Source organism: Pteropus alecto, unplaced genomic scaffold (assembly GCF_000325575.1).
Source record: "Pteropus alecto unplaced genomic scaffold, ASM32557v1 scaffold13, whole genome shotgun sequence".
NCBI lineage: Eukaryota > Metazoa > Chordata > Mammalia > Chiroptera > Pteropodidae > Pteropus > Pteropus alecto.
This window is the reverse complement of record NW_006434373.1, coordinates 8,331,062-8,347,668: the sequence shown is the minus strand read 5'-3', so window position 1 is coordinate 8,347,668 and position 16,607 is coordinate 8,331,062. Positions and strand designations below refer to the sequence as shown.

The 16,607-nt window shown below is 36.4% G+C and overlaps 1 protein-coding gene across 2 annotated transcripts in view; it reads left to right on the top strand.

Annotated features, from left to right (window-relative positions):
* LOC102890150 (basic immunoglobulin-like variable motif-containing protein) overlaps positions 1-16,607 on the top strand; it is a 53,342-nt gene that overhangs the window by 25,075 nt on the left and 11,660 nt on the right. The window contains exons 1-8 of one of the 2 annotated variants that reach the window (XM_015587349.2): positions 2,964-3,473; positions 5,533-5,708; positions 7,273-7,388; positions 7,865-7,951; positions 9,066-9,126; positions 11,262-11,405; positions 13,121-13,328; positions 13,835-14,944. In XM_015587349.2, the coding sequence (XP_015442835.1) occupies positions 3,386-3,473; positions 5,533-5,708; positions 7,273-7,388; positions 7,865-7,951; positions 9,066-9,126; positions 11,262-11,405; positions 13,121-13,328; positions 13,835-14,944 (1,990 nt within the window). In that variant the 5' untranslated portion in view covers positions 2,964-3,385. Of the gene's footprint in view, positions 1-2,963; positions 3,474-5,532; positions 5,709-7,272; positions 7,389-7,864; positions 7,952-9,065; positions 9,127-11,261; positions 11,406-13,120; positions 13,329-13,834; positions 14,945-16,607 lie in introns of those variants that run through there. The other variant, XM_006909377.3, reaches the window with a different exon arrangement.

Sequence of the window (16,607 nt, the reverse complement as noted above, 5' to 3'; positions counted from 1 at the left end):
TGAAGAGAATATTTTGCTTGAACTGAAAAGGACTGAAAGAGATTTGTAGGTGGTGATTTTGTTACTTCATACTGGAACTTTTAAGAAGTTTTCATCAAATAAAGTTTTGTTTTCTACTTTTAATCATGTGAATGTTTTGAATCTTTATTTTAGGAAGGGGGAATATCCTTACAATTTGTTCAAAGTACATGACAGTTTGTCAATTCTGCCTAAGCCATGTGTTATAAGAAACCATCTTGTATCTGACTTTTAAAATCAATGAAACAATAATGCATAATGACTATAATTTTAAACTTCTATAAGACATTATAGTCAGAAATAAAAAATTTAATTCTTATATTAGCTTGAAACAAATGAAGTTATCAGTTTTGTAGGTCAAAGGTTGAATATGAGCAATTTCATATAGTTTAACTAAATATTTCAGAGAACAGGTAGGTAGGAAGAGCCAAGAGGAAAGGAGACAAGTGCAACATAAAATAAAGAATACAGAGACACCTAAGAGAAGAGAATGAGTTTATACAGACTGCATATTGGCCATAAACACTTTTTATAAAAGTCTTGATATATATGATCACTTGATAAGCTGGCTTACAAGTTTGGCAGTTAAGAGCAAACTGAGGTTTAAACACTTTTCCAGAAACTATAAGCGAATTACTGCATACTTCTCTTTCAATATTAGTAACATTCATGTCATATTTTTCTTGGTCAGCTCTTCTTAAGAGTCTCCATAAAAGCACTGAGGGTTCAAGTACTGGTTCTGCACTTAATGTATCACCTTGGGCAAGTTAAGATTAAGTTTCTGTGCTTATTACCTCATTGGTAAAATGGGGGATAATAGCATCTATTTTATAAATTGTTTTGAAGAATAAGTTAAAACATGCAAAGTGTTTAGAACAGTGCTTTGTAGATAGGAATTGCTATTTAAAGTGCTTGCTATTACTACTTCAAAAGATGTATATTTTACTGTTCAGAAACTTGACAGAAAGCCCTTTTAAACAGCATCTAAAAGAGCCAATTCCTTGTAAATCAAGTATACACTCCTTAGTTGCTGTTCCTTCAAAACAATATTTTATTTTTAAGAAATATTGCTCTGGTTTTAAAAGCACTTACTCAAATGCCCACATTACTTATTTGTTTTTACCCAGCTCTCAGACAGAAAAAAAATGTGTCATTTAGCTCTTTTTCCCACTACTGTGCCCATCATTAAGCCAAGCTGGTGCAGCAGCTATAAGTTTCCAACTTGCCTTCTCAGACGCAGAGGGGCTCAGGCAAGGCGCTCTAGGATGCAGCACATTCTGTATCTCAATTATACACATTGCATTTTCTACCTCGCTCATTCAACAAATTTGAATACAACTACCTACTAGGTGTTTCATGGTAAACTGCTGATCTTAGAGCAGCCCCAAGATGATGGTGGCACCTCCATTTTATTCAGACTCCCATTAATGAAGAAATCTGCTTAGGATCATAGGGGTTGTATTAGTTTGCTAGGGCTACCATAACAAAATACCACAGACTAGATGGCTTAATCAACAGCAACTTATTTTCAGTTCTAGAAGCAGAAGTTCCAGATAAAGGTTTTGACAGGTTTGGTTTCTCCTGTTCTCTTTTCCTTGGCATGCAGATGGCAACCTTCTCGCTGTGTCCTCACATGGTCTTTTCTCTGTGTCCTAATTTCCTCTTATAAGGACACTGGTCAGATTGGATTAGGCTCACCCAAATGGTGTCATTTTTAGCAATCGACTTGTAAAAGGCCCTATTCTCCAAATATAGCTATTTTGAGTTACTGAGGGTTAGGGCTTCAACATGATTTTGGATGGGAATGTAATTCTGCTGGTTAGCACAGGGCTAATATGCAGCTCAGATGGGATCTGGACTAAGGTCTAACTTGTAAAGAAATCCTTATGGCAGGGTACAAGATGTGCTGGAGAGCTTGACTAGAGGCTGAATTAGTCATTTAGGCAATATTTAAAGAATTCTTGCTAAGTGTCAGGAATGGGGTATAACGGTCAACAAAAATAGTTCTTAGCTTCAGTAAGTTTACATTCTGCAGAGAGAGACAAAAATTGAATAGGCAATTATATCAATCTCTATAATACAACTAAGGGCAATTCCTGGGAATTACTTTACACATCGAGGAAATGCAAAAACAGCAGTTTGTCTTGATTATCCCTGGTAGATTATTAGTTGTTACTAGGTCAACTAAACATGGCTACTGTGAACCATCTGGGCATAAAAACTAATTTTTGATAGTTTTTGTCATAAAGGATTCATTTAACACAATTTCCTGCTCATTTAAATCAGCCTTTTCACCAAGTTTGAATCTAGTTTCAATAGTTCAAATTTGAACCAATATGCATGACTATCATTTACTGAGTACAAGTACTTTGCCTGTAATCACCTCTGATCCTAGCCAAGTCTGCCAAGATTGATTTTATGCCCAGCTTACAGACGAAATAAAAGTTCTGAACGAATATTTCAATTCTGAACAAATGTTAATTTAACAATACTATAAAGTAGTGGGGTGGGAATCTGAATCTTGTGAGGGTTCCAGAGCCACTGCCTTTCCGGAAGCTACTTTGACAATTATTTTCTCATTTCTGACCCACAAGCTGTGGAATCCTAAACTTTAGTTGCCAGACTAAACTATATTTCAAGACTTATGGCTTTAAATTGTATTGCTATCTAGTTACTAAGTTATCGAACAAGTACTTATTAATCTAAAAACAACAGCAAACCATCCACCTTTCCGTTGTCGCTTCACGCGTAAAGCAATACTTGGTTTTAAGAGTTCTCAGTGGGGATAAGTTGATACCGAAAAATCGCGTACAAAACTGTCAGTGGAGGTAAGCGCGGCGCTAACGCGACAAAAACACAGCGGCCGAACTGTTCCTCACTTCCGGAGTGCAAGGGCGCAGGGAATATACATCAGCGCGGTGAGGCGGGACTTCCGCCCTGCGCGTTGCATAACGGGGAATCCCAAAGGTCGCAGTTCGTGTGAGTTTACGCACCCACTCGAAAAGATCGGTGGTGTTGAGAAGACGTTTTCTGGATGTCTGTCTCGCCTGGGCCGTCCCCTCGTCGCGATCTTCCGTTAAAAGTGCAGACGTTTGGGCCAAAGCGGTGGGCGAGACGTAGACCTGCTCCGCCCCGCCGTCTGTCATTCTCTGGTCCCGTCTTCCGGAGGGCGGTGTTAGCCGCTGGGAAGTGCCCTTCCTGTAGGTGCTGGTTTTCCCTGGAAAACTGCGGGTTTATTTTCCATCTTTCCTGAGTTGGAGCGCTTCGCGGACCCCGGGACGGTGGTGCCGTGCGTTGTAGAAAAATTGGAATAAAAGGCCCGCCGCTACCCCGTCGCTGAGTTGCGCTCTGAAGACACGCCTGCCTCATGGGAGTCCAGGGTCTCTGGAAGCTGCTGGAGTGCTCCGGGCGGCAGATCAGCCCGGAAACGCTGGAAGGAAAGATCCTTGCCGTGGATATCCTTAACGCATCGTCAATACTTAGGAAACAGTGGTTCGCGTCAGAACTTTACTTACTCTGAGCTCTCCCTTGGGCTCAGAGTGGTGTTGATAGGACGACGGTCTCACCCAGTGGGTAGCTATAGAATCTTGTCGACGTTTACTTCCCCCCAGCTTTGCGATCATAACCACTCTGGATTGAAGTCTTGGTGTTAGAAGTCTCTGCTTTAGAATGCTCTCATCTGGATAGTGGAGGTGATAATAGTATCTACACACAGGGTTGATATGAGGAATAAAGGGATTATTAAAATGAAAGCAGCTTAGAATAGTGTCTGGCACTGTTAATATTGTAAAAGCTTAAAAGTATTATCCCGGCTTGGAAGTCAGCATGGAGAAAATGAAGTAGGCTTCCTATCCCTAGTTTTCACTGCTGTTCTGGGATTTGCTCCATTTTTGCTCTATGTTTGTTAGAGGAAAGAAAGTGTGGTCAGGTATTTGACCTTAAAGTGTGTGTGTGTATAAAATTATTTTTATTACGATTTTTGGAATAGGAAATTTATATAGTACTACACCGAAAAGATTTCAAAAGGTATGCAGTGAATTCTTTTCCTCCTAGCCCCTACGATGGACTTCTTAAGTACTGTTCTTTGTATGCAGCATGTTTGGCTGGTTTTGTTTGTCTTTGAAATGAAATGTTTTCCTTCATTATCAAAACGCGAATGCTGTTTCTGAAATTTTGATTTTTTTATTTGTTAAGCATTCTTTTTTTTCTATGTGTGTGTGTGTGTCTGTTCTGTTCCAGAAGCTGGTGGTACCTTAACCAGTTCCCTAAATGGGAATCTATAAGTAAAGATGATGATGATTATATCTTTTGCAATGTGAATCTTGAAATACATCTGTAATTAATTTTGGCTTAAAAGTTTTTATGCAAGGTACCTTGCATAGGAGAAAAGGAAAAGGTTTTCTTTCTTTTTTTTTTTTGAAAGCATATGTGGTATTACTGCCCTCTAGTGGTTCCTCAAATCACTGATTTCTAAAGATTTTCTTAGAACCAACTGTATGTGAATGAAAGCAGTTTTCAGGGTCAGGAGCCCTTTACTTCAGCAGAGATTTAGGTCATTTTACGTTGCAGCCCTGGGACAGACATACACATATGGAGAGAGTATGGTGTGGAGGGCTGAGATTGCCTGGGTGGGTAGTGCAGACAGGAGGAAAGGAGAGGGCCTGAGAGATCCCTGCTGAAATCAACACTTTAACCGTTAGTTCGAGGAGCTGTCAAAGAGATTGAGAGCAGGAAGACCAGCAGATTGCCATGTCTCTCTGTCTTATGCACAAATAAAAAATAATTTGTTAAAAAACATTTTGAGACGTCTTAAAATATAAGTAAACTCCAAGAAAAAATGTAAATTACTTGTAATCATAGCAGAGATAACTACTCTTAATATTTTGATGTCCAAACTTCTAGTTTTTTATATTTAACATAATGTGTATGCTAGTTAAAAAATGGAATTATACTTTCCATACTTTTCTAACTTGTTTTACTTCCTTTAATAATATTTTGTGACTTATCACTGTAAATGCTTCTGCAGCTTCTATTTTTCAGGGCTCCTTGATATCCAGCCAATCAGTATATCATAATTTATTTTTTTAAAAAGAACTGTTAGAAAACTTACAATTAAAAATATTTTCATTATTATAAAGAAACATTCTCATGAATAAGTCTCATTGTACAGCTATGATGATTTCCTGAGGATAAATGTCTGGAAGTGGAATTCTTAGGTAAAATAGAGTACAAGTTTTTAAGTTTTTAAATAAATAATTTTTTTTGCAATTAGACTTTTTAAAGGACACTTCTGTCTATGCAAGATTTAAAAATTTCAGTATGTGAATAGTAGTAATAAGGGTTCAAAAAAAAGTTAAATGATGATAGGTAGATTCCATCAGGTAAACATTTTTCAGTTTCAAATGAATTGTGATGAGTTCTTAGTTTCAATATTTGGATGCTATCAGTTTTTAGAAATTTGAAATTGGGAGGATGAAGAAATTCCAAAATGTTTTTCCTTAATAATTCTTCCAGATATTAGCATTTGGTTAAACCAAGCGCTTAAAGGAGTCCGGGATCGCCATGGAAACTCAATAGAAAATGCTCATCTTCTCACTTTGTTTCATCGGCTCTGCAAACTCTTATTTTTTCGAATTCGTCCTATTTTTGTATTTGATGGAGATGCTCCACTACTGAAGAAACAGACTTTGGTAAGAGTCATCAATTATTTTTCTTTCCACATTTTTAGAAAGAAAACTTCAGATAAAATTTTAATTTTCTTTTTAGAATTTTGGAAAACAGCACTTACTTTGACATATATTCAATTTAATTTCTACTTTAAAAATTATCTTGAACAAATAAACACTTTTTCTTTTAAAACATTTTTTCTTTATAAGAGTGTATCATGGGTACAATGATAAAATTTAATTTTTAATGAAACTGCTAAAATTCTTACAATGGAGTTTTCATTTAGAATATCTTCTTAAATGTTCTACATTTGTTCTAGTTATGTTGCTGTTGCTCAGGGCAATATAGAAAACCTACAAGAGAAATGCCTCCCTGAATTTGAGATCAAAGATCCTCCATGATAGTGAGCATTCTTTTAAAGGCAAATTGGATTTGGGGAGTGAGCAGTGTTATGTGGTGCAAATGTGACTAAGGGAATTATCAAGGAAGGAAATTGGACAGTATATAAAAGAATGAAGATGAATTTCTTTACTCTAAAAGTAGTTTAGATCGATTTGTGAACAATGTTGTGAACTTTGGAGTAATTACTCCCCAGATGACAGCACACATTTGAATATATAACCTTTATATGTTGAAAATGTCAGCTCATCACCTTATACTCATACCAGACACACATTGTCTAAGTAGGTGAAGACAGAGGATAATAGTAAGGATTTGTAAATGCTAGGGGACATTTGTTGCCTAGGTCTAGAGTTGTAGTTTTTAATTATTTAAGGCATACTTTATATCAGGTAGTCTTTGGAAGGACTAGAAGGAAAAGAGAACTCCAGCCTTTTTTTATCTACTAGTGGCAAGTTGGCACCCTTAAACAATATCTCCCCAATTCCTCCACCCTATGGTAAAGGTGCCAGCTCTACTGTAGCAGTCACATTGCGGTATGTAAATGTGTCTAACCAACACATTCTACACCTTAAACTTACACAATGTTATATGTCAGTTATATTTCAATTAAAAAAGGAAAAAATAATGTTTTGGTATTTCTGTTATATTCAATCATAACCATGGAGGCTGTTCTATTTTTCCCTACTTGGACATTTCTTACAAAATATTCCTATACATTTTAGGATTTCCTATAATGTAGTCCTGAATAAAGGACAGAGTTACATAATTAATGTATTTTTATAAAAAATATCAGGAATTGGTTTTGGTGTAACAGTGGCATTTTAAAGAATAATTTATTTAATATGATAATCCCTTTTGGGAAGTGTTTACTTAATTATATATCGTTAAATTTCAGACTTCTTGAGGGCATCAAAGGTCATTTAAAAGAAACTGAAAATAAATTAATAGTTTTCCAAATATATTGTATAATAGCCAGTCCATTAAGTAATAGCTAGATGGAAACTCTGGGTGTCCTTTACATGTGAGAAACCTGAGGATAGCCACTGATATGGTAATTAATAGAACATACTAGCACAACCATAGTTTGAGAACTGAGACAAACTAAATTCTATGGGAAAAAGTCACAGAAATGTTTTTGGTATACTGATATCCTGAAATAAAGACCTATATCCTTTCTTTTCACAGGCTAAGAGAAGGCATAAAAAAGACCTGGCAACCAGCGACTCCAAGAAAACTGCAGAGAAGCTTTTGAAAACATTTTTGAAAAGACAAGCTATCAAAACTGCCTTAAGAAGCAAAAGGCAAGAGGGAAATTACATTAATTTTAAAGATTAAGCATTTAAGAATTTTTTGCTTTGGATTTATGTGGCTGCCTTTCTCAGCAGAAAATAGAGGGTGAAATAAGACGATTATGTGGGATATCCATTTGACATAGTAATTTGAAGTTGTGAAAATTCCCTGTTCTGTGTGAATTAGCTTTGATAATGAGAAAGAAAAGTTGTTAGTGTTGCACTGTGTGCAGATTTTACTTCTATAATGCTCCTCTGCTGGCCTACACTTGAGGCTGTGGCCAAGGCATAAAAGTAAGGATTCCCCTTAAGGCTGTACTTATTTTTCACAGCAGTCTTGGGCAGCCAGGTTAGCAGAGGAGACCCATTGCCCCTGTGTTTTCCCCCTTCTCACCTCAGCAAGGTTTGTGAGGAGTATTATTGGGGGAGTATTATTGAGTCAAAATACTATTTTCTATAATTCGTTTAAGATTATGTGTACTTTTCAGAGATGAAGCACTGCCCAGTCTTACTTGTGTTCAAAGAGAAGATGATATCTATTCTTTGCCACCTTTACAAGAGGGAGAAAAAAATAGGTAAATGTTTATTTAAAATTATTCATTATCACTGTATTCAGACTGACTTAAACCTTTGTTGTATCTGCAAGTTAAGATTTGTAGGGATTGATGTATCAGAAATATGCATTCTTGACAACACTTAGAATATTTTTCAAAACTAAATTTTTAATTTACCAACTTGTCTTCCTGTTTTGGTGGTTTGTGATAGTTTCTTTTTCATTCTATAGAGCCTATGCTAGCACCATTGATTTATATAATTCATAAAGACATGAATTTTAGTTTTTCTTACACTTTGCTTATAAGTACTGTCTCTGCTCATTTCTCAACCCAGTCTTCTCACACCACCACGCTAACATCTTCTTTGCTAAATCCAATAGATACTGTTCAGTTTTCAGTTTAACACAGTGCCTTCTGAGAATGTCTCTAGCTACTCTTTCTCAGGCTCCTTTGTGGACTTTCCAGCTGGCTGTTAATTGTCAGTGGTATCTGTGGTTGAAGTGCAAGTAGAAGACCAGTTTGACTCTTTTCCACCTGCTCCATTCCTTTCTTTAGGGGTTCCTGAGAGGCCAGGAAGTTTTGAATCAGCCCAGGTCTCTTTATCTTTGTTGCTGTCACCATGTTCTTGTCTCTAGGTTACTGTACAAGCTTCCAAATTTTTTTTTCTGTCTCAGTCTTTGAGCTTACCCTTTTGTAGGAACCCCTCCCCATCAAGCCTAATCTCTGCTTTGTAGTATAGCATCTATTAAAACCCAAATCTGATATTGTAATTTCCTTACTTACATTTCCTAGCTTTTTTTTTTTTAAGGATGAAACTTCAACTACTTAATCACATGCTTCTCCATGCAATGTAGTTGCAGAAGAGTCCAGAACACTTTTATGATCCCCCAAATTAGGGTGAGGTGACTCTCTCGCACCTTTGGCAGCCTAATTTTTCCTTGCAGTGGAAGTTCTTAAATCATACTGTGATTGCTCACTTACACGTGTCCCCACCAGACTGTGAAACCAATGACAATTACATATCTTGCCATCTTAGCATTGTCGCCCCTTTAACTAGCAGCACGTTGAACTCAAGAAATATTTTTGTAAGTAGTCAGTAAATAATAGATATTGTAAGTGTATGTTTGACTTTCAGTTCAGAAGAGGAAGATGAAAAAGAATGGCAAGAAAGAATGAATCAAAAACAAGCATTACAGGTATTTAAATATTTGAATTCAGAATTCTATTATTTGATATGAATGGCATGAAAATGAATAATTTTAATGAGATAGTATGAATTTATGAAAGTTGCTCTTAAAAATAAAGACATGCCTTTATTGTGTGTGTGTGTGTGTGTCATATGTATGCATGTGTATATGTATATATAAAATTCACATACACACATACCTATGTATGGAATTATGCTTATCTAGATATCCAGTATAAGCCATTTTTCTTTTATAACTAACCAACTAATAAATAAATATAAGTAGTTATACATGCTTGTGTAAAACATAGAAAACATATCACCCATAAATAACTTCTGGTAACATTTTGGTATATATTAGTCGTTGTGTCCCCCGTCCCCCCCCTCTCCCCCGCCACCATTTAGTTGAATACCTCTATGTGAGTGTTTGGGTATCTGTACATGTATCAGATATACATTTATTTCTATATATATATCTGTCTGTGCATCATATGCTCCAGTTATCTATTGCTTTGTAACTTAGTGGTATGAAAATGGTCATTTATTATCATCATCTCTCACTTTTCTGGGAGCTGATGAACTCGGCAAGGCATTCCCTCTGAGTGCCCCTCATGTAGATGCAAACAGACTGTAGCTGGGGCTGGAGTCTCCTCAAAGGCATCCTCTCTAAAGTGTCTGGTGATTGACACTGGCTGTCAGCCAGAACACCAGCCTGTGCCTGTGCCCTCTCACTTGAGCTCTTTCACAGTGTTCTGGGAGGAGGCATCTCAAGAGGAAGTGCCAGGCAGAACCTGTGTTTCCTCTTCTAGTCAGCTTTGGAAGTTGTGCATCTTCCCTTCTACCACATTCTTTACAGGTTAATTAAGGCTAGCTCCTATTTAATGAGAGGGGAATTAGACAAGATGAGTGTCAGAGAACCTGTGGACATGTTTTAAAACCACCACCAAACATTTTAATGAATAACATTTTTCAAATTGAGATTGTACTGTATATAGAAGTTTTTAAAAAAAATTTTGAAGTTTCTCTAAATAGATAATATTCTTTGATTTCCAAGTTAACTGTTTCTTGTATGTTCATATGATTTTGGTACATACTGGTAGAAGACTTTTGAACTAAAACTGCAGGATCCCTCAACTCATGGAGGATCTGTATTATTAATATAGCAAATAATAGCAATTTTAGGAAAGAACTTGGATATTGTGTTCAGAAAGACGTGCATTTAAGTGCAGGCTCTGATGTTCACTAGCTGATCTTAGACAAATTAATTTCACTAAGGCTTTATTTCCTCTTTTTTTAAACAGAAATAATATTGACGCCTTCCTTACAGGGATGTTGATAGCATAAGTAGGGGAAAGCGTGGAAAACTCTGACCATATGACTGTCCTGTCATAAGGGCTTGCTGGTTTGCACACACATACAACATACACACATACATATAGGAAAGCAAATTGTTTTATTTTATTTACTGATGAAAAGTTTTAAAGTACTTTTGGTAATAAGTTAAAATTTTAAAAAGTTTTACTTTTCCAGGTCTATGAAATAGCTCACTTTTTACTTTGATTTTAGGTAAGAAGCAAAATAAAAATAATCTAATTAAGGGAATTTTAAATGTTATTCAAATTCATAAGGCTCATCCTTGCCTCAGGGCCTTTGCACTTGCTGTTCCCTCAGCCTGGGATGCTGTTTCTGAAAAGCTTTTTGGTGTCTTTTTACATCTCTGCTAAAGGTCACTTTTTTAGTGGGGTCTTCTCTATCAGTTTTTCTTCTTTCTATTCTTTTAATCAAACTCTTATAAGATTAACCTGCTTTATTTTTTTATTGTTATCTTGTTTATTTGTTTATCATGTCTTCTTTTGCTCCAAAGAGTAGGGACTTTATCTGGCATGATCTCCATAGTACCCTAGCACCTAGAATATTGCCTGGTACATTAGAGGTGCCTGGTAAGTATTTTTTCTTTTGAATGAGTGGACACATTTCCTCATTTGCCTATTCACTGTGATACCTATTGCAGATTATGTACAACTGTGTTTAGCGTATTATAGATTATGTAGAACTCTGTTTATGATACAAACAAAAACTCTTACAGCAAATAGCATTAAGCATATGAAATGTAAATTTCATGGTGTTGTGTTTTACTTGTTACAGGAAGAGTTGTTTCAGAATCCTCGTGCAGTAGATATTGAATCTGAAGACTTCTGCAGTCTGCCCCCCGAAGTCAAGCATGAAATCTTGACTGATATGAAAGAATTTACCAAGCGAAGAAGAACATTATTTGAAGCAATGCCAGAGGTGAAATATACAACAGCCATTAATGTGTAGAATTGACAACTGCAGCACAATTTTTCTTCAGCTAAAAGAGAAAATTGATAAGCATTACTTATACAATATCTGTTTTCAGTAAACAGCATTTATGTGTCTCAAGAGATCCTATGAAACATCATATGTTTATAAGTTTGAACTTAAAAATGCTTACTCAAAAAAGCTCTTCTTGATTTTCCACCCAAAATCAGGTCTTGTCTCCTGCTCTGTGATGTCCCTATAGTTCTTAGCACCCAAATATGCCTCCCTTACTCTCCGGTATATTTTCAGCACCTAGGACAGTATCTTTCACATAGCAAGTACTCAGTATATGCATAGTGGTTTAATTCTTAGGTTAATTCGTAAAGTTATTTTAACCCATAGTATACATTATAAAATACTCATAGTAATATAGAACCTAATCGCACTGGAAAAGTTTGTTCTAACTGGAAATTTCAGGTATCTCTCTGCTGCTGGGTTAGAAATGCAGTCAGATCTCCATCTTCCCTCTCCCTCTTTCTGGACAATGGCACTAAGGAATTTAGTGCTAAATTTCTTAACTTAGAGCATCTGATGGTGGCTCCACAGCCACAGAAGCCTAAAGTGGGGTATTGTGTGGAGTTGGATTTCGTCGAGCATGTCACCTAATCATGCTACACCATTGTTACTGTTTCTAGTTGGTGAATGAGTTTTGTTTTTCTTTCTTCTGCTGCCACCTATTATTTCTAAAATCATTTTCCTTTAACTCACTGTAGGACAGATTACAAATTTTTGCAGCATTATTACTCCTAATGAATGGATGTGGTATTATTTTTTTATAGACTTTTGAACATTTCTTAAATTGATACCAAATATATGAAAAAAGGCAGGAGATATTTATTTTCCCATCACTCCTTTCTATTTTTTCCATAAAGAATGTGGACATAGGAAAATGCTAAGGTGTACAGAAATGATATACAAAAGACAGAAGTAAATTTATTTTCATTTCAGGGGAAAAATCCAAGCTTAGTCTGTCAACTAGGCATTTTATTTCTTGAGTGTAAAAGGATCTTTGGCTGGTCTTTGAAGAAATAGAACTTGGTTTCTTTAAACAACAACGGGAAGGAATGGGAGAAAGATTTACTCTACTTTATTCTCTTTCTGCCACCATAGAGCCTCTGAGGTCGGTAGACTAGAGTTTACCGTTTCTTCATTTGTGGAATGGAGATAATGATATTTGTCTCATCAGTGGTTGAGAATAAAATGGGATAATATATATATAAAAGCAGGTAGAGGAATACCTTACACAGGAAATGTTTTATAAATGTTAACTATTATTAATAACAGTGATTGCTACGATTTATTGTGTGTCTCTTATGTACCCGGGACTGTGCTGTGTACTTTACTTGCATATTTACTTGATTTCTAGAAAGTTTTCTATTAAGCCATAAACAAAATGTCACAGTGCCTGGCATTTACATGCTTAATACACATTTTTTGAATCAATGATTAAATCATAAACAGTCTTTTCCATCTTCCAGCAAAATCCACGGTTTCTGTTTCTTCTACCCAATTCTTTTATTTTAAAGATTATATTAAGTTATAGTTTTTCCCTAAGTATTCAAATTTTACTTTTATGAGTGAAAATACTACCAGTGGAAAAAATCAATTGCAATATAGTAATATTATCTGTATTTAATATAAAAATTTTATTTATTTTGCTTTAGGAGTCCAATGACTTTTCACAGTACCAGCTCAAAGGCTTACTTAAAAAAAACTATCTAAACCAACACATAGAAAATGTCCAAAAGGAAATGAATCAGCAACATTCTGGACAAATCCAAAGGCAATATGAAGATGAAGGGGGCTTTTTGAAGGAGGTAGAGTCAAGGAGAGTGGTCTCTGAAGACACGTCACATTATATTTTGATAAAAGGTATTGGACACTATCACTTATTTGATGATTAAAGACCAAAAATACATTGTATCTCTGAAGTCTGTAAACTAGGAGTGCCCGACCCTTGGGTCGTGATTGGTTTCAGTCCGTGTCCTGTTAGGAACCAAGTCACACACCAGGAAGTGAGCAGCTGGCGAATGAGTGAAGCTTCATTTGTATTTGTGGCCGCTTCCCAGCGCTAGCATCGCCGCCTCAGCTCCACCTGAGATCATCAGGCATTAGATTCTTAAAGTAGCACCGGTCCGTGGTGCCAAAAAGGTTGGGGACCACTGCTATAAATTACCATCTCTGGGTAATATTATGACGTCCTACCTACTATTTGGCCAACCCACTTTAACATTGACTAATGAATTAACTCTTAGTTGCTGATTAAATGAAAATGTATAACTTCATTTATGAGAACCATTATGTTGTTATTTGTGTTACTAGATGTATATTGTTATACTGTAAAACTATATAGTAAGAATGTTTTAATTTTTTTTAAGGTATACAAGCTGAGAAAATTGCAGAAGTGGATTCAGAGTCTTTTCCATCTTCCAGCAAAATGCATAGCATGTCTTTTGACACAAAGTCATCTCCTTGTGAAAAACTGAAGCCAGAGAAGGAATCTGGTGCTACCCCTCCTTCTCCAAGAACTTTCCTGGCTATGGAAGCTGCCATGCTGCCAAGCTCTGAAGAAGAGTTGGAGAGTGAGACTCAAAGGCAATATAATAAGAGGAATGCATCTGCTACTGTAGACGGAGGCTCCATATCACCACTGACTCTCCTAGCTATTCAGAAAGCTCTTGATGATGATGAGGATGTGAAAGTGCATGTTGGGAACGATGTGCAGATGGGTGGGTCAGGAGCGAAAAAACTGCTCGTGAACAGTTCTGATGAGGAAGCTGATGAAGGACTTAAAAAGAGAGATGAAAAAGGAATGCTGTTGACAACAATGCCTGATTCAGCCAGTGTGAACTTTGTGGAGGAATGTGTAACCAGCACTAATAATAAAAAAGAGCTGGCAGATTCAGCTCCTTCGTCAAGTACTGTCATTTGTCAAGGTAGTGAATCTAATGTTCCAAAAGAACAAATGTCATTTATTCACATGGTTAATGAAGGCTTTCAGACAAGTGATGAGCCTGCGGTTAGTGATAGGAAAGATCCATTTCCTTTAGAGAAAACAGTGGTTATACACAGAAATGCGTCTGGGCTCCAGAGTGAAAGAGGACTGACATCAACACCTCTGACAAGTCCAAATGCTGTGTCAGGGAATGAAATATATACCAAAGTGCTTGAGTTACAGCAAGATCTTTGTCCATCTGAGAATAAATATAATTCTAGTCTTTCAAGTGATGATGAAACAGAATGTGAAAAATATTCTGCTTCTGAAGTTACTGGCACTGTCAGTTTGCAAGAAGCAAGTAACACACTAAGTGTTCCTTCAGAGGCAACAAGTAACTTAGAAAATGCAGTATCGTTTAATGGTAAAGAGTGTGAGAATTTCCTGAAAACCATCCAAGAACGTGAGACGATGAAATCTGCAGGCCAGGATTGCATTTCAATTCCAAAGTTCATGGAACCAACGGAAATTTCTGAAGAAAGTGAATCTGATGGTAGGTGCTTGTTCTCTTTTGGAGATTTCACGTCAGTAGGAACTGCGAGTTCCTTTAGTGTGGTCCAGTTCCCATTCTGTTCAGGTGATGAACTAGACTCAGAAAGGTAAAATGACTTTATCAAGGACACACTGCTAGTAATAGAATCTTGCCCTTTCCTGTTTTGCTGTTCTTTGTTGTTTTTAAAGGGAAGGAGTGCCTTAATTGGAGAAGGTAAAGCGAGTTTCCTTTTAGTTCTTTTAACTTATTTTGAAATAATTACAAGCTTAAAAAAGTCAAAAGAATATTGCAAAACATTCAGGTTCCTTCACCCAGTACCTGAGCCGCTAGCATTTTACATTTGCCTTATCATATCTCTCTGCCTGCCTATCTCTATATGTACATACACATCTATATCTATATCTGTACACACTTTTATGCAGTAGATCCTTATAATTCATAGATTCCGTATTTGCAAAATTACCTACTCACTAAAATTTATTTGTAACCCCAGAATCAATACTCATAACTGTTGATGGTCATTTGCAAACACTCATATAGAATAGCTAAAAATTTGAGATGCCACACCATTCTCAGCTGAGGTTGAGCAAGGTGGCACTTTGCCTTCTTGTTTTAGCTCTCCTACAGAGATGACCAGAGGGTAGAGATAGAAGAGAGCAGTGCAGTGTAGACCAAGAAGCTCTGGGCCAATTGCATAGGGTTTGGATCTCAGCTCTGGCACTAGTTAGTAGGGTGGCCCCAGGCAAATCTCTTAATACTCCTGAACCTTGTTTTCTTGTTTGTACAATAAAGAAAATAGAATTTACCAAGATGGGTTGTATTTAGAGTTTAAGGTTATAAATGTATTTCCTGTAGGAGTAAAGGTTCGATATTCATATGTGTAGGGTCCTCAGTGACTTTATAGAACATAACTGCTGCAAATAAAAAGACAACTGTACACGCCCTCCCTCACACACAGTTTTTTTTTCCTAGTGTCTTCCAGGTTTCTCTACTTTAGGGTCGCCATTTCCCCTTTGTAATTGATAAGTATTTTATGGAAAGGAATTTGGAGGCTATATAAATATGTCATTCCTGGACAAACCTTCACTCACTTATTCTAGCATCCATAGAGGATTTCTACCTGAATAAATTGTGCTGTGATAGTTGCCAAATGGTGGTTTTCCAACTCCCTCATTTTTTATATATTTATTAGTTGGCATTCTATTTAAGGAAAATCTTTCCTTTCTCCCCATTTATTATTATGTTTTTAATCAGTCTAGACTCATGGATTCCTATTTATTTGGTTATGTATTACCATACTTTATTTTGTTGCTCAAATTGTCCTAGCTTTGGCTAGTGGCTCCCATAACTTACAATTCCAAGACAATGGCCAAGATGTTCCAGGTTTAACTTGTATTTTCCCTGCCCTTCCCTGAAACTAGCCATTTCGCCAAGGAGCCCTGGTTCCTTGTAAGGGCATGATATTTAGAGATTAAGATCGGGGTGCTGAGTGTGCTCATTGTTATTGGGGTGTCATTGCTTTAGGACCTCTTAGCAACAGAGCCAGAAAATATATTTATATACACATATGTACACACATCAATTTATCTATATATTCATAAATTTACACTGATATCTGTAGTTCCATTTCAATATCACAGATTTCATTCTAGCCTCTACCTTC